Here is a 20,442-nt window from a genome sequence, read left to right on the forward strand (position 1 = left end):
CAGGCAGGGGTCTTGGAGGTGCCGGTGGTGGCTGCAGTAGGGCACGGATGGGCGCTTCCTCTGTGAGCTCTGCCCCAAGGGTCTCTTTCTGCAAGGGCAGCTCCCTGCTGCAACGCTGCTACAAGCACAACCCGTAGCAGGACACGGGTGCACTGGCAGGGCTGGGGGCTGCAAGTGCAGGGAGGCAGCGGGGAGGCAGCGGGCAGTAGCAAGGAGTATGGGGGTCAGCCTGGGCAGAGGGAAGGGGGACAAAGCCACGGAGCTGGGGTTTCCCAGCAGCAGGGCAGAACCAGGAGGCTACCCAGGCACCAGCATGCTTCCCTCGCTCCCCAGCAGCAGGCCAGCACCCACGCTGCTGCCCGCTCTGTGCCAAAGCCTTCGATTCTGGAACAAGCAACACCTGGCCGAGTACCAACAGCTGTGCACGAGCAAGCAGCCCTTCTGCTGCAGGCACTGCTGGAAACGCTTCTCCCACTCTGGTACCTACCTGCAACGCAAGCACTGCCACTCGGCGTGCTGCAGGCCCCCCGGCCCCCCAGGCACCTCCCAGAGGAACACATCAGGCACAGCCCGATCCTGCCCTGGTGGTAACTGAGCCACCAGAGCCGGGGCACTCTCCCGGTGGGTCTGATGGTGACAGATACGTTTTTAATGAACGGTGGAAATAAATCAATGTTGGGACAACCTTGGGGAGGCATACGGGGCATGGCAGAGTGCGGCAGGAGGGGAAGTTTGGGGCTGCCATATTCCCTAGAGCATGAAGAGGGGGCTCCAGGAGTCTTCTCTGGGAAAGGAACGGGAAGAGGGTAGCTCCTGGTGCTGCAGGCCCCCAACCCCGATCAGAGCAGGAGGCCCTGGCAGTCCCAGGGAAGACGCCTGCTTACCGCAGAGTCCATGGTGCACAGGGCAGGAAGGGGCAATGGCAGCTGAGATACCCGTGCCCAGTATGGGGGGGGGGGATCAGGCTCAAGGAGGGGTGGGGAAGATGCGGTCAAAGTGTGCCAGCAGCAGCTCCACGGCCTGGTTCTGCTGGGACATGCCCACGGCCAGGCTGCCTGGCTCCCGCTCCGGACGCAGCAGCGTCGGCCCGAACACGATGCCGATGTTCTGGCATGTCATGCGGTTGACGTCTGCCTGCCCCATCACCCTGGGAATGCACAAGATTCAGGGGGAGGGGAGAGGTGTCTCATGCAACCCATCTAGCTCCCCCATTCTCCCTTTGTTGTCCCCGGGGGCTTGTACCCCAGGGCTCCATCGCTCTGACGGTGTGCCCTAACCCCTCATCCCACCCCATGTACCAGGACCACCCCATCCCTCCCCAGACAAGCAGGTCAGCCCCTCTCAAGGCTGATCCTCGTAATGCAAACCCCCAGCTACCCCATACCCTGAACCCCTGTGGGGCATCCCCAAGCCCACCCCCAGCCCGGCAGCAGGCCCCCTTACCGGCAGAGGTGAGCCACGAGGTAGCGCAGGGTGGCATAGTTGGGGGGGGGCATGCTCTGCACCAGCTCAGCCACCCGCTGCACCTGCTCCTGGGGGTCCGGCAGCTCTGGGGGAGCCACAGGGGTCAGACACCACGGCCCCCCTGCTCCCACAGCCTGGGGACCCTGTGGGGAGACACTTACTGACGGCTTCAATGAAGGGGTTGAAGAGCCCGTAAGGCACTAGGGGTTCGGGTAGCTCCCGGAGGAAGAGCTTGAGGGCACCGGTCACCACGTGGATGTCGCTCCACTCAGGGTCCGCCAGGCTGAGCCGCTCCTCTGGGGGAAACGGGGGGGCTCAGCCTGCACCTGGGCCACCACGGCCCCGGCACCACCAGGGCAACCTCTGCACAGCCACCCCAGCTCACCTTGGCACAGCTGCTCGGGGAAGACATAGCGCCCATCCGAGGTCACAGCTCGTTCTGCAGAGATGAAAGGGTATTTGGGGCGGGGGGGGGGGGGGACAGGGGCGGACAGTCCCCTTCCCCCTGTCTCTGTGTATGTACCCCAGCACAGCCCCCTTGCCCATCTCCCCATCTGGTGCCCCCTCATCCCCGCACCCTGGTCCACGGCAAACCGCAGCTTCTGGATCACAGAGAGGTTCCCGTTGATCCGGTAAATCCCATCAACGTCAAGGCCTGGGGACAAGGACGGGGTGAGACACGGTAGGTGGCTCTGCGATGGGCGGGAGGGCCGTGCCCCCTGGCGTACCGACCTCTCTCCTCAACAGCCTCCACGCAGAGCCGGACGAAGCGGGGCACTGTGGCGTTCTCCCGCTGGCACAGGGCTTCCAGGCGGCACCCGAACACCTGGTCTGGGAGAAGGCAGTGCTGGGGCAAACTGGGAGCGGAGGGAATGGGACCTGGGGACTGGGGCCAGGAGGGGAAGCAGGGAACTGGGAGATGGGGGACTGCCAGCAAGGGCAGGGGGGGACGCCAGGAGTGGGATAAGTCTCTGGGGCCAGAAAGTGGCACTGGGATGGGAGACACTGAGTCCAATTGAGCAATGGGACTGATGGGGGCACAGGGACTTGGCGTGGGGATGGGGACACTGGGACCAACTGGGGACCAGCACCCAAATCTCACTCTTACGCTCAGGCGCCCTCCTCTCCCGCTTTTGAGTGCAAGGGGAGTATGTGGAAGGGTATGGGGGGTCCCAAGGGTGCAGTGGGATTTAGGGGAGGTCCCAGAGTTGGAGAGCCCCACCTCGAATGAGCCCCTTCTCCTGCAGGCTCTGGAGAGGGGGCCGTTTGATGATGAAGCGCCTCAGCTTGCTCTTCACCCGTTTCTTCTCTGAGGTGTCAGGAGCAGGGGGGGCACCTGGAGGCAGAGCAGGCCCAGGGGGGTCACCGCAGCCCCGAGCCCCGAAGCCTGCCACTCTCAATCCCCAGCCCTACCTGGGGACCTAGTCCCCTCGGTGACCCACGGCGCCTCATCCTCGTCCCCACTGAGCTCCGCCAGGTCCCTGCTGGGTACATGGCGCAGCCACCCCAAAGGCACGTCCATGGGGTTCTCCAGGTCCTGGTGGTGATGGGAACGCTCAGCAGCGCAGGCAGAACTGTGGGCAACCACCGGGCAGCCCCTGTCCCCCAGGCACTCACCAGCCGGTGGATTACCTCCCGTATGGCCCGGGCCCACTCCTGGATCGTGGCCTCGTGGTCTGACTGCAGCAGGAACTCGTTACCTGTCACTGTGCGGAGCTGGGGGAGGCAGCAGGACATGGGAGGGGGGCAAGGAAGCCAGGGGAACCCAGACACTCCTCCTCCCTCCCACCCTGCCCTTAACAGGGGCTCCTGAGGTGCCCCTAACCCAACTGGGGCTCTCCATGGCCCCTGGTGAAGTGGCAACCCAACCCGTGTCCCATTCTGGGGTCCGTGTATCTGCCGGGCTGCATCTTTTAGGGGTCCCCTTGTCCGCGGACCGACAGGGCATCGCTGCAACGCCTGGATGCTTTTGGAGAGCCTGCTGCTTTCAGGGTCCCGCTCCACTCACGTGGATGACGTTCTTCTTGCTGGAGAGGTGGCGGGCCCAGTCCAGCGCAGCCCCTCGCAAGTCCACGCTGCTCTCAGGGCGGCTGCTGGCAGGGCACTGCGGGGCGCTGGGTGTCAGCGGGTACCCTGCCCCCTGGTGTCTCCGTAGCCCCCCCCCCCCACTGTCCCCACTGTCCCCCCGTGCCTCCCATTGCCTTGGCAGCCCCCCATCTCCCCCCAAGTCCCAGCTCCTCCGTGCCCCCAACTCACCCAGGTGGCGGGTGCCGGGCCCTTGGGCTCCTTGTAGAAGACGAGGCTGTTCCTGGCCAGCACCACCCAGGAGACCCCCCAGCTCTTCCTGGGGGCAGTGGGTGAGGGGCACCTCACCAGGGCTGGGGGCTGGCTTGGTGCCCCCTACCCCGGTAGAGGGTCTCTCCATGGGCCTCCGGCGCTCTTTGACCACTCTTGCCCCAGATTTCCCCCTCCCCCCTCCCCCCTCCCCCCTCCCCCAATCCTGGCACAGCCAAAACCACCTTTTTGTGCCCAGGACATCGCGTGTCTGAAGCTGTAGAGGCCAGACACAGCCCCCCCCTCCCCAGGTACAGCACAGCCCCTCCATAAACTCCCCACCCCAACTAGCACGGTCCCTGTCTGTGCAAATGGGGATCCCCCTCCCCCCAAATCTGGCATGGACCCACAGACTGACATCGCCCCCTTGCCTTAATACGGACCTTTACAAGGCTGCACGGTCCCTTCTGCTTTCCTGGAGGACCCCTCTGCCCTGGAAAAGCCCCCCCAGTGCCCTGACACCTCCCCTTGAACAACGGGGACCCCCCCTGCCCTGTGGCGAACCCCAGCTTAACGCAGCCCCCTGCACCATGAGCTCCCCCACCCGCCCCAGGCCCCCTGGGGACAGCCCCTTCCACCAGGACCCTCTGCCCCCATTCCTGGCACAGCCCCCCCGCACCAGGACCACCACCACCCGCCATCCTGGGGCAACATCCTGCCTACCCCAGCCCTCACCTGAGCTTCCTGCCCCCCTCGGCGATCTTGGTCCTGTTGAGCTGCCCAGCCTTCTGCACCTCCTGCGGGAACACGGTCAGCGCTGCCCCCGCTCCCCCCGCCCCTCCCGGTTACCCCAGGGTAACTCACGGTGGGTAAGTCAAGGCTGCGGGGCGGGGGCTTGGCGGGGGCCCGGGGGGGCAGCGAGGTGTCCGCGCAATCCTCCTGGCTGTGCTGGGAGAGGGGCTGGCCACGGATCACCTGCGGGGGAGATGGCGAGAGGGGCACGGTCCAGGACACCTGCCAGGCCCTCGGCGGCGCCCCTGTCACCCATCCACGCTGCCTCAACCCCCTCCCGCCCAGCCCAGTGCCCCCCATCCTCCTCCGTTCCCCTGCCACCCCCCCTCCCCGTGGTGCCTCATCCCGGTGCCCCCTCCCCGTGGCTCACGGTGCCGCCGCCGTCCGGGGGGCTCTGGTGTGCCGGGCTCTTGGGGCGCTCCGCAGCAGGGCTCTGGTCCTGGGCACGACGGAGGGGACGCGAGTCAGCCTCGGGGAATGGCGTGGCTGGAGACCCGCGGCAATTAACGCTAGCGCTAATTGCCAGCGGCCCGGTGGGGCCGTGCCAGGGACACGGGTGGGCACGGAGAGGGACCGGGGAGGGCACCAGGAGAGGCGCGGGGGGCAGTGGTGGGGCCACACGGAAAGGGTGGGAGTGAAGGTATTTGTAGGATGATGGGCGAGCATCGGGGGTCACAGGGACCACTGTGGGGGGGAGACGGAAGAGGACGGGTGGGCATCGGTGAGGGCACAGAGGGCACTGGGAAGGATGCTGGTGGGGAAATGGAGCACACAGGGGTGCACGGAGGGGTAGGGGCGCGTAGACCCAGCCAGCCGGGGTGCCGGCCCCCATGCCCACCGCCTCGCGGTGCCGCCGGGGGGGTTTCCAGGAGGTCACGCCCGTCTGGGGGTTGTAGAAGAAGCAGCGGCCAGTGCTGGGGTCCTGGTGACGCTCCCAGGCCCCCAAAACCTGGAGGGGGGGCCCGGCTGGCACGGGGGGCTCTCCCTGGCCCCCCGCCCGCTGCAGCTCCTCGAAGTTGCAGTAGATCGCGGGGGTCACCATGCCAGCTCCAGGTCGGGGGATCTGTGCGGGACAGACCCTCGCGTTGACGCCGCCCCGTGCCGTGCCTCAGCCCCCTGCCCCGGGGGCTCAACCCCTGCCCCCCGACCCCCTGCGGCACCCCCAGCCGCAGGCGGCACCCCCAGCGGCACCCCCTCCCGTTGCCCTTCCGCCGTGCCCCCAGCCCCGTGCCGTGACCCCCAACCTGCGCCGTGCCCAGCGCAGATCAGGGTTGTGCAATCGCCTCCCCACAGACATTTATCCTGCCCCCCCCCCGGCATCTGTGCCCTCTCCCCCCCCCCACGATGTTCCCCCCCCCAGACCTGGTGCCTCACTCCCACCTGTTGCCCGCAGCAGCGCAGCCCCGGCCCCCGAGCCCTGCTGCGGGCAGCACAGGGCCCCCCCCGACCCCCCCCACCCCCCCCCAGCTGCACTTCCTCCGCTGCCCCCACCGAGATGAGGAAGCGGTGGCAGCGGGGGCGGGGTTGGAGGGTGCTGGGGTGCCGGGGGGGGGGGGGGGGTGCATAGGGTGCGGTCCAGGAGAGCGAGGTTCTGGGTGCAGGGAGGCGATGCAGGGGTGCAGGGTGTGGAAGGTGGGTGCACGGATTTTTTTTTGGGGGGGGGGGGCAGGAACAGGGGCATAGACAGGGCCGTAGGTGCTCCGAGAGGGACAGGGCTGGGGGCTGCCCTCTGAGGGCCACCTCACCCCCACTTACCCCAGTGCCCTGGGCCAGCAGCTCCTGCTGGGACTGGGACTGTGGCAGGGGCGGGGGGGCAGGCAGGGGCCCCCCCGCCAGCTGGCTGGTGCTGACGCTGCGGCCCACGGGGCGCATGGGCACGCTGGCCTCCTGGGGAGGGGCGGGGGGGGGTCCGCACAGGTTCTCCACTGAGTGGTACTGAGACAGCAGGCCTGGAGGAAGAGAGTGGGGTACCCACCAACCCGAAAGGATGCTCCAGTGGGGGGGGGGGGCAGAGTCCCCAGCCCCACGGCCCTTGTTTCCCCCGGTGCTGTATCCCCCCGTCCTCTGCACCCAGCGTCCCCTTATCTTATGCCCCTAATGCCCCCACTCCCCTTATCTTATGCCCCTAATGCCCCCAGCCCTTTGCTCCTAAACCTGGTGCTCCACGGCTCCGCTCTCCCAGCATCCTGCCCCCCCGCACCTCACTCACCTGCGTACGCAGGCAGGCTCGGGGGCTGCACGCTCCATCTCCCGATGTCGCCGGCGTCCAGCTCGGCCACGTAGGTGGCAGGGACGAAGAAGGGCCGAGCCCAGCGGGGCTCACTGGCCCGCCTCACCTGCCACCAGTCCTCGTTGGCCTTGCGGAGCAGCAGGAATTGCTCACCTGCAGCCATGGCCACGTGCCGCCCGTCCTCGGCACGGTACGTGTAGTCGTAGAGGGCGCGGAGCACCACGGCCGGCTCAGCGCGCCGCCACCGCCGCCCCTCCAGCCGCCACCTCCCTGCCAGCATCGTCGCCCCGCTCAGGACGCCGGAGCCCTGGCCATCTGCAGGGCACAACGCCGGGGGTCAGGGCAGGTGTCCCCCGTGGCCCCATAGCCGGCGCAGCTCCGGGCAGCGGCGCAACGGGGCTCAAGCAGCGCCGCGGGGCAGCAGCAGGGACCCCACCTGCAGGGCCTGGACTCTCCAGGCAACACCGTGCCCCAAGGCCGGGCCGTGCCCAGCCACCACGGCAATGGCACCCGTGCCTCCCGTTAAGGCTGTGCCCCACCGTCATGGGTTTCTCCCCCGGCCACAGCAGTGCCCCATGAGCAGCGCGGGGCCCGTGTTCTGCCCCGGTTCCTGATGCCAAGGGAGCCGGCGTCTGCCCTTGGGCTGTGGGGGGCTGAGGGGAAGCGAGGGGGCTGGGGGTGCGGGCTTGGCTGGCGCCCGGGGACCTGACGGAAACGCAGCAGTTTCTGTAGCAGGAAGCAGCGAGGCTGCGGCTTCCTTGCACCACACGCTATGGGGTTGGGGGGCAGTGCCGGGGGGGGGGGGGTTGGTCTCGGCCCTGGGGTTCCCAAGTGCCCATCCCACGGTCCCACATCCCCGCAGCTCCCCGTCCCCCGCTCCTCATCCCGCAGCCCTGCGGCGTCACGGCCCCCGGCCCTCATCCCTCTCGCCGCACGCTTTCCCGGTTCCCCCGGCCCCCCCCCGTCCCGAGGACCCTCCAGCCCCACGGCCCGTGGTTCCGGACCCCCAGCGCCACGGCTCCGCGGCACCCAGCCCTGCTGGGGGGCACACTCACCATCTTCGGGGCGCTGCCACGGAGCCAGCGGGGGGGACCCGACGCCGGGGCAGAGAGGTGCTGGGGGCTGACGGGGGGGGTGGGGGGGTGCAGGCAGAGGAGCCTGCGGGTGTCCTGCCAGCCGCTCCCCCAGCCTAATACCCGCGGCCCCGCTCGACCCCAAGCGCCTTTCGGCTCTGGCCACCCGTTAAAGGAGAGGGGGCGACACCCGTGGGGCCGAACCCCGGGGAAAGCAGCCCCGGGGTGCTCGCACCGCCCCGGCGGCAAAGCAGCCCTGTTCCGGGGGAGGACCCCAGCCCGATCCCCGCCGCCCGCCCCCGCTTCCCTTCGCCCTCTCCGCCCGCCGGTTGCTGCTGCGCGGGGACGTCCCGGGGACCGGGAGCGGGCGGGGTGAAGCCGGGCTGCGTTTGCACCGAGCTCCCGGTGCGGCACGGAGGCGCCCCCGGTGCCTGCCCCCCCGGGACCTGCACCTGCCGGGGAGGCGGCGGCGATGACACGGGGCGTGCGGCAAGGCGGGGCGGGACCGGACGGGACGGGAGGGGACCGGACGGGTGGGACGGGAGGGGACGGGAGGGGACGGGGCTGAACGGGACGGGACGGGACAGGAGGGGACGGGACGGGACGGGACCGGACGGGACGGGACTGGAGGGGACGGGACGGGACGGGACGGGACGGGGCGGGACCGGACGGGACGGGGCACTCGGACGCCTGCGGGACGTTCTCGGTCCGAGGGCAGGGCGCCGGCTGCGCTCCCGGGGACGCGCCCGGTGCTCGCGGCTGCCCCGAGCGGGGGGGGGGGGGAAGCGGCCCCCGGTCCCGCTGCGCCCCTCCGTGACGTCACCGCCCCGTGCCGCGGCGGCAGCGGAGCCGCAGCGGCCCCGCTCGGTTGCCATGGCAACGCCGGCCGGCCGGCCCCGCCGCCACCGCGCGGAGGAGGCTCTCGCGAGAGCTTGGGCGTCTCGTCGCGGGGCATTATGGGAGTTGTAGTTCCACGCGGACGCGACGCGCCATTCCGGCGGGAAGCCCCCGCGCGGAGCATTGTGGGAGTTGTAGTTCCACGCGAACCGAAGGCCCCATTCCGAAAGCTCCCGCGCAGAGCATTGTGGGAGTCGTAGTTCCCCGCGAACCGGACGCCCCGCGCCGGAAGCCGTTGCTCGCGGCCCTCCCCGGTTGCATCAGCGGCGATGCGGCTGCAGGTGGCGGCGGGTGGCCCCGCGGCGCTGAAGGTGGTGGCGGCCGCTCAGTGCGCCGCCGCCCCGGTGCGGCTCTGCTGGAGCGCCCCGGCAGGTGAGGCCGCCGCTGGGGAGGGGGGGGCAACCCGCGGCACCGGGGGGGGGGACCCGCGGCACCGGGAGGCCGCGCCGTGCCCCCCCCTCCGCCCCCCTGACGGGCCCGCCCGTCCCGCAGAGCAGCCCCTGTCGCCGCTGTGCTCCCCGTGGGTGCCCGCCCTGCAGCTGGACAGCGGCGCCGTGCTCTTCTCCCCCAACGCCATCTGCCAGTGAGTACCGGCGGGGTGCGGGGCTGCAGCGGGGCCGCGGGACGCCGAGCGGGGCCGGAGCTCTGCCCCTGCCCTGCCCTGCCCTCCCCTCCCGCAGGTACTTCTTCCTGGCCGGCGGACAGGAGCCGACCGACCTCACCAACCAGTGGCTGGAGTGGGAGGCCACGGAGCTGCAGGTGGGCGTCCGAGGCGCTGCTGGGCCGCCGGGGCGGGGGCCTGGCTCGTGGCCTCGGCCTGCCTGACCCCCGTTCCGCCGTCCGCTCCCAGCCGGTGGTGGCGGCGGCCTTGTACGCGCAGCTGGTGCACGGCAAGAAGGGGCTGGAGGCGGCGGGGGCCCTGGGGAAGCTGCTGGCTTACATCGAGCAGAGCTTGTCCGGGAGAGGCACCGCTTACCTTGCCGGGGTAAGTGGGACCCCCCAGCATGGGAGAATCCTGCCCTCTGGGGGGGGGGGGGATTCGGGGGCAGCCCTTTTCCCTGGGGAGCTGTGCTCCCCTCCTGTCTTCCCTGAGGCAGAGCCCAGAGCCCGGGCTGGGGCTGTCTCAGGGCTTGACGCTGCTTTTCTGGGCCAGGATACCAAGTCGGTGGCTGACGTGGTTGTGTGGGGAGCCCTGTTCCCTGTGCTCCAGGATGAGGCCAGCTTGTCAAGTAAGAGGGAAACAAGCGTGTCAGGAGGGGCATATTTCCTGTGTCCCCACAACCGTGAGAACCACCTACTGTCTCCTCCCCAAGACGAGCTGCAGGCGCTGAGAACCTGGTTCCAGAGCATGACGCTCTCAGAGGCCTGCAGGAAAGCTGCTGACTCTGTGCTGATGCCCGAGAGGCTCCTGGAGTTCAAGTCCTACCTGCAGAAGCAGCCTCCGCCTTGCCTGGCCATGGAGAGAGCCACCAGTAACGAGCCTGAGGTACAGCCCTGGCCCCCTTGCTCAGCCACGGCACAGAAACAGGTTTCCCCTCGGGCTGATGGCAATAGTCCCGCAGACCCCCCCCGGGACCCGCTGCCCCCTCGCTCATCAGCTGTTTCCCCCCCCAGGAGGAAGAAGCTTCTGAGCGGGCCCTGACGGAGGAGGAAATCACAGCTGCTGCAGATGCCTGGGCCCGTGGTGCTGCGGCACTGCCCAAGCCCTGGCATCCGCAGAAACCCGTGTGAGTCCCAAACCGACGCAAGGCTCGGGCTGTTGCAGACATCTGGGCGATCTTGAAGGGGGTCGCAGGCTGGTGCCGCGTCGCTCTGAGGTGAGCTGGCCTCGTTGCCCTTTGTGTTTGCGTTAACTGCTCCTGCCCGTGCCAGGTTGCCTGTGGAGGGCATGAGAAACGTCCTGATCACCAGCGCCCTGCCCTACGTGAACAACGTGCCTCACCTCGGTAACATCATCGGCTGCGTCCTCAGCGCCGACACCTTCGCCAGGTGAGGTGCCGGCCGCTGGAAGCTCCCTGCTGCCAGAGGTTCCTCGGGGGCGGGGGAGGTGGAAGGGGGCAGCCGTGCCGCCCCCCAGCACCTGCACGGGTGTCAGGGGCCTCCGCCCGCAGGTACTGTCGCCTGCGGAACTGGAACACGCTGTACGTGTGCGGCACGGACGAGTACGGCACGGCCACTGAGACTAAGGCAGTGGAAGAGGGGCTGACTCCTCGGGAGATCTGTGACAAGTACAACGCCATCCACGCTGACATCTACCGCTGGTTCCACATCTCCTTCGACTACTTTGGCCGCACCACCACACCTCACCAGACAACGTGAGCTGCTGCACCGCCCAGGGCTTCACAGGGGAGGGGTGGTGTTGGTGCTGTGGGTGGTGGGGGAACCCCGGCGTGGCCAGCTGAGGGTGTTCTAGGGCTCTCTGGTGTTTCCTGGCTGCTTGCAACTGCTCTGTTCCTTTTCCTCTGCTTTCCCAGGATTGCCCAGGACATCTTTCAGCGCCTGCTGGCCCGCGGTTTCCTGCTGCAAGACACCGTGGAGCAGCTGCAGTGTGAGGGCTGCCAGCGATTCCTGGCTGACCGCTTTGTGGAGGGCATCTGCCCCTTCTGCAGCTACGAGGAGGCCCGGGGGGACCAGTGTGATAAATGTGGCAAGCTCATCAATGCTGTGGAACTGAAGGTGGGGTGGGATCCCTCTGGGAGGCCCGTTGCTTTGCCTGGGACCCCAGCCTTGTCCCGGGCTCTATCCAAGCTGTGTTTCTCTGTTTCTCTTCCCAACAGAAGCCCCAGTGCAAGCTTTGCAGGGGCGTCCCCGTGGTAAAGCCCACCCAGCACCTCTTCCTAGACCTTCCCAAGGTAGGCTTCCCTCACTGGGGGGACTGGGGAGGGGACAGAACACCCCCGGGCACCGCTTCCCATCCCGGTGTGCTGCCAACAGCTGGAGGAGCAGCTGGAACCGTGGCTGGAGCGCTCCTGGACCACCGGGGACTGGACAGCCAACGCTCGCTACATCACTCGCTCCTGGATCCGGGATGGGCTCAAGCCCCGCTGTATCACCCGTGACCTGAAGTGGGGCACGCCCGTGCCTCTCGATGGCTTCCGTGACAAGGTGGGTGGCTCCTGAGCAGCCGGTTAGCCAGCCTGGGCCTCAGCCTGCCCTGCCTTGGGCGTTCCTTGCTCAGGTATCGCTTCCCCCCCTCCCTGCCAGGTGTTCTACGTGTGGTTCGATGCTCCCATCGGCTACTTGTCCATCACGGCCAACTACACGGACCAGTGGGAGAGGTGGTGGAAGAACCCCCAGCAGGTAAAGAGCTGGGGCAGCCGCAGGGTCGGGGTCCGCGGGGGTCTGCTCACGTCCCCTTCCCCTGCTTCGCAGGTTGAGCTGTACAACTTCATGGCCAAGGACAACGTCCCCTTCCACAGCGTCATATTTCCGTGCTCGCTCCTGGGTGCTGACGACAACTACACCCTGGTGAACCACCTCATCGCTACAGGTACCGGGGGGGGGGTTCTCCGGGGATTTGGGGGGGGGGGGGTCTCTGCTTTCCCTCAGCCCCGGGAACGGTCCGCTCAGCCCGACACGGGCACAAAACCGCATTTCCCTGCTTTGCCTTGGAAAACCCGCCTTGAGCAGAGCGTGGGGGCTACGACTACGTTGCCGTGCCCTCTGTGTCGCGGGACTGTTCCCTGCCTGGGTCCCACGGTGGTGCCCCTCCTGCCCCCCCCCAGAGTACCTGAACTACGAGGACGGGAAGTTCTCCAAGAGCAGAGGCGTGGGGGTGTTCGGGGACATGGCCAAGGACACGGGCATCCCGGCGGACATCTGGCGCTTCTACCTGCTGTACCTGCGGCCTGAGGGGCAGGACAGCGCCTTCTCCTGGAGCGACCTCATGCTCAAGAACAACTCGGAGCTGCTGAACAACCTGGGGAACTTCGTCAACAGGTGAGGCAGGGTGGGAAGGGGGGGGGGGGGGAGCATCTCTGGCTCCAGCCTCTGCTCACGCCTGCCCCTCCGTCCCCAGAGCTGGAATGTTTGTGTGCAAGTTCTTCGGTGGCATTGTCCCCGACATGGTCCTGACAGCCGATGACAAGAGGCTCCTGGCTCGTGTCACCCTGGAGCTGCGCCAGTACCACCAGCTGCTGGAGAAAGTCCGGTGCGTAGCTGAAACCCCAGGGCTGGGGAGTTCAGGGACGTAGGGGTGAAGTCCTGACCTGGAGCAGCCGCTCGGCCCTTCTCTGCCCCCCCCCCAGCATTCGCGATGCCCTGCGATGCATCCTCAGCATCTCTCGCCACGGCAATCAGTACATCCAGGTGAACGAGCCCTGGAAGAGGATCAAGGGCAACGAGGAAGACAGGTAGGAAGAGTTCAGGAGCACGGGGGGGCCACGGCCCGGGAGCTGGCGCTGATGGAGGGGTTTTCTGCCCGGCAGGCAGCGCGCGGGCACGGTGACCGGTGTGGCGGTGAACATGGCCTCCCTGCTGGCCGTCATGGTGCAGCCCTACATGCCCAGCGTCAGCGTGGCCATCCAGGGGCAGCTCTGCATCCCCCCGGAGTGCTTCGTCCTGAGCCCCGTCTTCACCTGCACCTTGCCCCCCGGGCACCGTGTGGGCGCAGTAAGCGGAAGGCTGTGGGACAGGGGATGGGGGGGGGGGGGTGTGTGGGGGGGGGGGTAAGCCAGAGCCCCGCAGGGCCTAAGCCCTCTTTTCCCCTGGTTCTAGGTGAGTCCCCTTTTCCAGAAGCTGGAGAACGACCAGATCGAAGCCCTCCGCAAGCGATTTGGGGGAGGGCAGGTGAGTGGGGGCCGTAACGCTCCTCCGACTTGGGCAGCTCCTAGTTGCTCCGTCTCTCCTGTTTCTTTCCTCACTGTCTCTCCTTTCCCAGCCCGAAGACCTCAATGTAGTACGTCAGGTAACTCCCTGGTACTGCCACGGGGGTGCTGCTGGGACCCCCCTCCCCAGCATGCAGGGGGTGCATGGGATGCATAGCTCTGCTCCTGGACCCTACACCCCCCCCGTTCTGTCTTTCCACAGGCTAAGCCAACCCCTCCAGCCTCAGACCCTGTTCCAGCTCCAGCCTCTGGGAGTGTTGTGGCTCCAGCCGACCCCCAGCTGATCCAGGAGCTGACAGAGCAGGTAGCCAAGCAGGTGAGCGCGTGGGAGCTGCCCCCTCTCAACCCCTTCCCCTCTCCCTGGCCTCAGAACCTCACCCCTGGCCTTCCCCAGGGCAACCACGTGCGGCAGCTGAAGGCCAACAAGGCAGAGAAGGCACAGGTTGACAGTGAGGTGGCCAAACTGCTGGAACTGAAGAAACAGCTGGCACTAGCAGAGGGCAAAAGTCCCGAAATCCTCGTACCAAAGGGGAAACGGAAGAAATAGCACGTAGCTTCGCTGTGCCGTGGGACAGCTACAGCCCTGGAACTGCAAAGACCAGACTGAACTGTGCTGACGGTTACACGTGTGTAATAAAATGCAAAGAACTGTACAACGTCTGGAAGCTATGCATTCCCCCATGGCATCAGTCTGTGCCAGTTGGGCAGCGCCCTTCCAGTTCATGGCTGCCCCCCAAGTCCGTTGGGGACAGCAGAGTCCTGCGCCTGGTGCCAACGAGGCCGTGTCAGCGTCTAAGTCCGGCGGAGATTCACTATGCGATTAATGAGCGCTGTCCGTGTGTTCTCCACCTCGGCACTGAGCCGCCGGATCTCTTCCCGGAGCTGCTCATTGCGGGCTGTCAGCTCCAGCACCCGCTGCTCATTGCTCTGCTCCCGGTTCTTGGCCAGCGCCTTGTTTGCTGTTACGCCACTGCCCCTCTTCCTCTTCGCCTTGTGCCCCACCTGTTCGTCCTCGGTGCCCAGCTGGGTGGGGGAGCTGCTGCAGAAAGCATGGTCCGGCGGCTGCACTGCCTCCGTGCCTGCCGCGCTGTGTGGTCCCAGCAGCTCCTGCAGCTCTGCAGTCAGGGCAGCATCCAGCTCACAGCTCTCTGGAACGCTGCCAGTCCCCTCTGGGCCCCACAGCGGGGCCGTCTCTGATGGCCCTTCCTACAGGGAAGGAAAAAGGAGCCAGTCCAGGATGACAGACGCCCCCCGGCACACCTCTCCCTGCAGAGCATCCCCAGCCCCTCCGCTCACCTGTTCAGCCCCCCAAGGTGCTGGGAGGCCCGGGGGCTCCGCTGCTGCCAGCACCTCCTGCAGGTCCTGGTACCAGGCCTCGAGCTCCCAGCCGGGCAGGCCACCAGCGGACCCTGCCACAGGCAGCCCCTCAGCTGCCATCGTCACCTGCAGGCCACCCTGGGGCTGTGGGGAGAGGGGGATAAGTGCAGTCAGGACCCCCCGGCTCCACGATACTGCTCCCGGGGGCGGCGCTGCTCTCCCAGCCCCCTGCGCGCAGGGGGAGGCCCCCCCCCCCTTACCTGCTCTCAGGTGTGGTGATCCACCAGGATGCACTTTCTCCGTGACGCCTGAGGAGCGAGAGAGGCTGGATCAGACGCGCGTCGTGCCCCCCCCCCCCCAACTCCCACGGCTCCGCGGGCAAGCTCGGAGCCCCCCGCCCACCCCCGCTCCCCGGGGGACGGCACGGAGCCCTGCCGCGGGGAGGATCCCGGGGGCGGGCGGCCCCCACCCCCCGCGGGGCTCCCGTACCCGCAGCCGGGCCCCCTGACGAGCGGGCTCCCTCCCGCCGCCTCGGCCCGGGGGCAGGGCCTAGGCCTAGGCCCCGGCCCACCGCCCCCTCGCAGCCCCACGGCCGCCGGTGGCTCGGGACCGGACCGCACGGGACCGGGCCGCACCGCGGGGCTCCCCCGCACCTTCCCCCCCGCACCTTCCTGCGCGGCCCCGGCTCCCCGCGGCTCCGTCCCGCGCGCTGCCCCCGTCTCATCCTCATCCGCATCTTCCCCGCTCCCGCTGTGCCGCCGCCCGGCCCCCGCCGCTCCTTTTAAGCCCTCGCATGACGCAACGCTTGCGTCAGCCGCGCCCAATGGGCGCCCGCGGCGGCGGGACGGGCGGGAAGGGCGAGCCAATGGGAGCGGGAGGGGTGCAGGCGCGCGGCCCCGCCTCGCGGGCGGGAGCGGCCCCCTCGCCGCGTCACGCGCCCCGGGGTGGGTCACGTGGCTGGGTGATGCAAGGGCTGGAAACAGGGCCCGCACTGCCCCGCCCCGCCTTAAAGGGCCCGCAGCGAGGCCGTGCCCGGCGCCGTGCGCATGCGCAGAGGCGGGGCCGGCGCTGCTCGGCCATTTCCTGAGGGGGCCGGGGCCCGCTCCGGTACCGGGCGGCAACGCCGGGACAGGGGGCGGGCGGCTCGGCCCGGGCTCCCTGCCGTCGTTGCTGGTGCAGGGGGTGGCTTATTCAGGGGGACGGGGAGCTCGGTGCGCCCAGCCTGTGAGTTTGCCCCACGTCAGCCCTAAGCTGCAGCCAGGGGCTCGTTTTGTCCCGTGCCCCCGGCCTCGTTCCCCGCCTCCGGTGTCACAGGCGGCAGTGGTGCATCCCGAGAGGCCTCTGCCTGCTCCCACTGAGGCCAGGGATAGAAGGATGGGGGGTTGTTTAATCACGTTAACGATTTCTAAATAAAACGATCGTTATTATTGAAGCCAGGAAGGGAAGAACGGGGGCTCGCTTCATCGCATTAAAATAGGTGTTGCTGAGTGTCTTTGCTTACTGCTCTGCAAATGAACCGAAACGAGGAGCCTCAGGGCCCCCCACGGAGGATGTTTCCTGAAAAAAATGGGGAACGTCTCAAAAAAACAACAAAAAAAACCCAAACCTGTCTCAAAAGACCGACCTTGCGGTTTGGACAAGAGCCATGGAGCAGCTGAGTCTGTACAAAGGCAGGGGGTCGGCTAGTGGTGATGAAGAAGAGCCACCAACCTTCATCCCCACGACCCCCCGACGACCACCACCAGAAGGCACTGCGCGCGGGGATAGGTTATGCATATGTATAGGCATATTGGGAAACTTCATGCCTATGTAACTCTTTACTGTCTATAACGCAAGCAAGTTGCCGCGTTGGGGTGCGCATGCCTTTGGGAGCTGTCCCGCATGTGCCTGGTGCTGAAATAAACCACATACCTACTTTATAATTCATTTGCTTTGAGTTGTGGAGTTCTTCCACGAATCAGTGTCATAAGCAGCAATTTTCTATCCAGAGAGGCCTCTGTCTGCTCTCACCTGCTCCAGATCATGCTTACTGCCTGCAGCACTTGCTTGGCACCAACACAGGCAGAGAGCTAGGAGCAGGGCTGAGCGTGAGGGAGAGGCCAAGCCCTGCAGCTGCTGCTTGCAGCTCATCTCTTACTCTCAGGAGCACCGGGAACGGATGGGAACACCTCACTAAGGTGGCCTTGTCCCACGCCAGCGCACACAGCCTGGTCAGAGACGTGACAGATATAGGAGGGGTTCTGAGAGCAAGCCCATTCCCCAGTATCCCAAGCACGGGGAGAGGAGAGCCGCATGAAGGGAGAGCCAGTGTTGGGCTGGGGCATGAGCCCCCTGTCAGGCTCTTTCTCACCTGCATCTTGTCATAAGTCTTGGCAAAGACTTATGCAAGTCTTTGTCCGAGTCTTTTCAAAATGAGGGGGGTGTAGCTGCTTCTCCCTCAGGCGGTGGTGGCTTCTCCCATTCTCTTGCTTGTCAGAGGCATTCTGGGGTGATGTGGAGCTCCACAAGTGGAAGCGGCTCGGGCACCTGCTTCACAGAGTGCCTGTGGGATGGATGAGCTGTAACTGATGAGAACAGCCCCAAAGGCCTCCAGCCGTGGCCTGCTCCCCTGTACTGCGTCTGGCTGGGATAGAGTTAATATTCTTAATAGCAGCTTGTAAGGTGCTGTGTTTTAGAGCTGTGGCCAAAACGATGCTGGTAGTGCGCTGAAGTTGTTCGCTTTTGCTGACCAGTGTTTGCACAGCATCGAGGCCTTCTCTAGTTCTTTTACACCTATTTTTACACCTATTTACACTATATTTGTCTATTACACCCGCCCCTCGAGTGAATGGCCGTGGGGTGAGCCAGAGGTTGGGAGGAGACATAACCAGGCAGAGCAACCGTACTAACCAACAAGACGTTCCACGCCATGTAATGTCATGCTCAGCAATAAAAGGGTAAAAGAGGGGGTTTAGAGAGTTATGCAACACATCCTTTCCAGGATTGGTCCCATCACTGGGGATCGGTCATTTTAGAATAGAATGGAATAGAATAGCTCGAGTTGGAAGGGATCTTCAAAGATCATCCAGTCCAACAGCTGAACCACTCCAGAGTTAACTAAAAGTTAAAGCTTATTATTGAGGGCATCATCCAAATGCCTCTCGAACACTGACAGGCATGGGGAGTTACCACCTCACCAGGAAGCCTGTGCCAGTGTTTGACCACCCTCATGGTAAGGCAGTTTTTCCTCAGGTACAGTCTGAACCTCTCCTTGCGCAGCTTTGTGCCATTCCCGTGCATCCTTTCATCGGTTACCAGGGAGAAGAGATCGACACCTGCCTCTGCATTTGTCCTCCTCGGGAAGTTGTAGAAAGCAATGAGGTGGCCTCTTTGCCTTCTCTTCTCCAGCCTAGACAAGCCAGGTGACCTCAGCCTGTCCTCACAGGACGTGGCTTCCAGCCCTTTTGCCAGCTTTGTTGCCCTGCTCCGGACACTTTCAAGGACGTCCACATCCCTTTTGTGTTGTGGAGCCCAGAAGTGCACACAATACTCAAGGTGAGGCTGCACACGTACTAAATACAGCAAGAAAATTAATTATTAATTAATTAATTAAGATAATTAAATGCAGCAAGACAATTAACGGCTGGCTTTACTGGGTTGAATGCACTCCAGAATGCATTTTGCCCTCGTGGCTGCCAGGACTTGGCTGCTGGCTCACGCTGAGCCTGCTGTGGAGCTGCACCTCCAGAGCCCTTTCTGCTGAGCTGCTCTCTCCAGCCACTCGTCTCCCAGCCTGTGCTTGCATCCAGCATTACGCTGTCCCAGGGGCAGCACCTGGCATCTTCCGTTGTTGAACTTCATGCCGTTACTAATCTCCCAGTGTGCCAATCTGTCTAGATCCTTCTGCAAAGCCTCTCAGCCCTCCACGGAGTCAACGGTGCCTCCCAGTTTAGTGTCATTGGCAAACTTGCTGAGGACCCATTCCTCTCCTGCACCTAGATCTTTGATAAACATGTTGAAGGTAATTGGCCCCAGAACTGAGCCCTGGGGAAGACCGCTAGAGACTGGCCACCAGCCAGATGTAGCCCCACTCACTAAGAAACTTGAGGTTGCGCGCCAAGAAACGTTTCCCGCATCGGGACAAGAGGTTCCCAGCAGGCCCAACAGACCTCTCATTCGTACAGCAGGCCAGCATGTATGAGTTGTGCGCTCAGTAGTGCCCAGATAATGATGGGGTGTGCCAGGCCCCTGTGTGCACTGCACCCTGTAAGGCTGGGCTGACTTGTGGTCACACTGAGGTCTGTTTGATGCCCTCTGCTAGCCCCACACACTGGTAAGCTGCCAAGCAGCCATTCAGCAGGCATATTTGGCTTTGCTCCATCACTGTTTTCAGCAATAAATCTATTGCTGCTTCTCTCTTAGGAGTGAAGCGCATCATTCCTTTTGCGACACATGGACGAGCACAGATTTCTGAGCTGGGATTCAGTGCTGCTGCCCACTGGGACATGGCTGTCACTGCTCTGGGGCTGGTGCCAGAAGTGAGTTGTGGAGGGACGCTTCCCAGCCCTCCATTAGCACCCAGGGGTGGGTCACTGCCCCCCATACCTGGATTTACCCCAGTAAATGCCCTGGTTCAAAGCGCAAGGAGCTGTGAGGACCAGTTCAGTCCTGACTTGTTCCTACCATCTTCTTTAAACCCTTCCCTAGACTCTATGCCATGCTGGGAACAGCAGCCCCCGCTCAGCATTGGGGTGAGGGGCTGCTCACCCCATACATATCCACTGCTCGGGATAGCAGGCAGGTGAGGAAGCTGCCATCAGCGCACCCCAGGACCCTCCCGGATTGCTGATGTCTTGCGGTGTTATCCCTCCAGCACACAGATGGTGCTTGAAGTCCCCCGGGGCCCTGCAAACGTGAAGTTTCTCCTACCTATCTGTAGAGGGACTCAGTACTTGTTTTTTTCCTGGTCAGTTCCCTTTCTTGCACAGGCACAGAGGAACTGGGTAGAGCAGCCTCGGTTTTATTTAGAGGAGATGTCAGTGGGGCGGCACGCCCTCACTGACCAGAGACAGGGTCTCTTCAAGGAAGTGTGCCAGGTCAGTGAAGATGTCTTCTGGCAGCACTTGAAGCAGCAGGTGGTAGAAGAACTCCCGGTCGTAATAGGAGGCGTAGAGCACCGCGACACCCAGCATGAAAGTGACGGCCAGCTCCACGCACAGGAAGATCAGGCAGAATGTCCTGTGGGGCAGAAAAAGAGCTGGAAAAAGGGCAGGCTGGACGCATCCCGCACCCATGCCAGAGGGGGCTGTTCTGGGAGCCCCACAGGCTGCCCCTCCAGGCATTTCTCATTGCTCATTCGGACAGGCTTGGACGTGAGCCTCCACAAGCCCAGGAAGACACCTCGGCATTGGGCAAACACGCCGCAGCAGGCGTCCTGGCCATCCCAGTCGCTGCAGGGGAACCTGGGTGGGCACAGGGCACCTGAGGGGACACTCACCACAGCCAGGAAAAGGCACCTCTTCTCCTCGCCAGTTCCTCCGTCTTCTGTAGGTCAACACAAGGTAGGGACACTTGTCAGGCCCCACCGCAC

At 65.3% G+C, this 20,442-nt stretch overlaps 3 protein-coding genes across 8 annotated transcripts; 1 reads left to right on the forward strand and 2 right to left on the reverse strand.

Moving 5' to 3' along the window:
• Nucleotides 1-626: 626 nt before the first annotated feature.
• On the reverse strand, nucleotides 627-8,372 carry ARHGAP9 (Rho GTPase activating protein 9). Of its 5 annotated transcripts, XM_066985492.1 has the most exons (18): nucleotides 7,197-7,753; nucleotides 6,740-7,075; nucleotides 6,286-6,479; nucleotides 5,369-5,593; nucleotides 4,901-4,969; nucleotides 4,603-4,713; nucleotides 4,474-4,535; nucleotides 3,721-3,808; nucleotides 3,473-3,568; nucleotides 3,082-3,180; nucleotides 2,878-3,001; nucleotides 2,687-2,800; nucleotides 2,197-2,295; nucleotides 2,042-2,119; nucleotides 1,850-1,903; nucleotides 1,626-1,760; nucleotides 1,444-1,549; nucleotides 627-1,147 (listed from the first exon to the last, which is right to left on the reverse strand). In XM_066985492.1, exons 1-18 carry the CDS (start codon nucleotides 7,303-7,305, stop codon nucleotides 967-969), a joined length of 2,280 nt encoding a protein of 759 aa, XP_066841593.1. In that variant the 5' UTR covers nucleotides 7,306-7,753; the 3' UTR covers nucleotides 627-966. The 5 variants fall into 5 exon arrangements, 4 of the variants coding, with proteins under 4 accessions (XP_066841593.1, XP_066841592.1, XP_066841591.1 ...); XM_066985491.1 differs by lacking the exon at nucleotides 7,197-7,753 and adding an exon at nucleotides 7,816-8,372 and having other exon boundaries at nucleotides 4,901-5,593; XM_066985490.1 differs by having other exon boundaries at nucleotides 4,901-5,593; nucleotides 7,197-7,755.
• Nucleotides 8,373-8,777: 405 nt separating this feature from the next.
• MARS1 (methionyl-tRNA synthetase 1) lies at nucleotides 8,778-14,221 on the forward strand. Of its 2 annotated transcripts, XM_048056155.2 has the most exons (22): nucleotides 8,778-9,102; nucleotides 9,223-9,313; nucleotides 9,411-9,489; nucleotides 9,581-9,715; nucleotides 9,884-9,959; nucleotides 10,044-10,216; nucleotides 10,345-10,457; nucleotides 10,603-10,719; nucleotides 10,842-11,045; nucleotides 11,205-11,406; nucleotides 11,508-11,582; nucleotides 11,665-11,835; nucleotides 11,935-12,030; nucleotides 12,103-12,220; nucleotides 12,456-12,669; nucleotides 12,749-12,880; nucleotides 12,978-13,082; nucleotides 13,158-13,341; nucleotides 13,447-13,518; nucleotides 13,610-13,636; nucleotides 13,759-13,872; nucleotides 13,951-14,221. In XM_048056155.2, the coding sequence occupies exons 1-22, from the start codon at nucleotides 9,000-9,002 to the stop codon at nucleotides 14,101-14,103; spliced, it is 2,754 nt and encodes a 917-aa protein (XP_047912112.2). In that variant the 5' UTR covers nucleotides 8,778-8,999; the 3' UTR covers nucleotides 14,104-14,221. The 2 variants fall into 2 exon arrangements, with proteins under 2 accessions (XP_047912112.2, XP_047912113.2); XM_048056156.2 differs by lacking the exon at nucleotides 13,610-13,636 and having other exon boundaries at nucleotides 8,781-9,102.
• Nucleotides 14,171-15,674, reverse strand: DDIT3 (DNA damage inducible transcript 3). The gene is made up of 4 exons (XM_066985555.1): nucleotides 15,541-15,674; nucleotides 15,134-15,181; nucleotides 14,853-15,017; nucleotides 14,171-14,762 (listed from the first exon to the last, which is right to left on the reverse strand). The coding sequence occupies exons 3-4, from the start codon at nucleotides 14,991-14,993 to the stop codon at nucleotides 14,349-14,351; spliced, it is 555 nt and encodes a 184-aa protein (XP_066841656.1). The 5' UTR covers nucleotides 14,994-15,017; nucleotides 15,134-15,181; nucleotides 15,541-15,674; the 3' UTR covers nucleotides 14,171-14,348.
• Nucleotides 15,675-20,442: the final 4,768 nt, after the last annotated feature.

The sequence above is a fragment of the Anser cygnoides genome, chromosome 32 (genome assembly GCF_040182565.1).
Source record: "Anser cygnoides isolate HZ-2024a breed goose chromosome 32, Taihu_goose_T2T_genome, whole genome shotgun sequence".
In the NCBI taxonomy this organism is placed as follows: domain Eukaryota; kingdom Metazoa; phylum Chordata; class Aves; order Anseriformes; family Anatidae; genus Anser; species Anser cygnoides.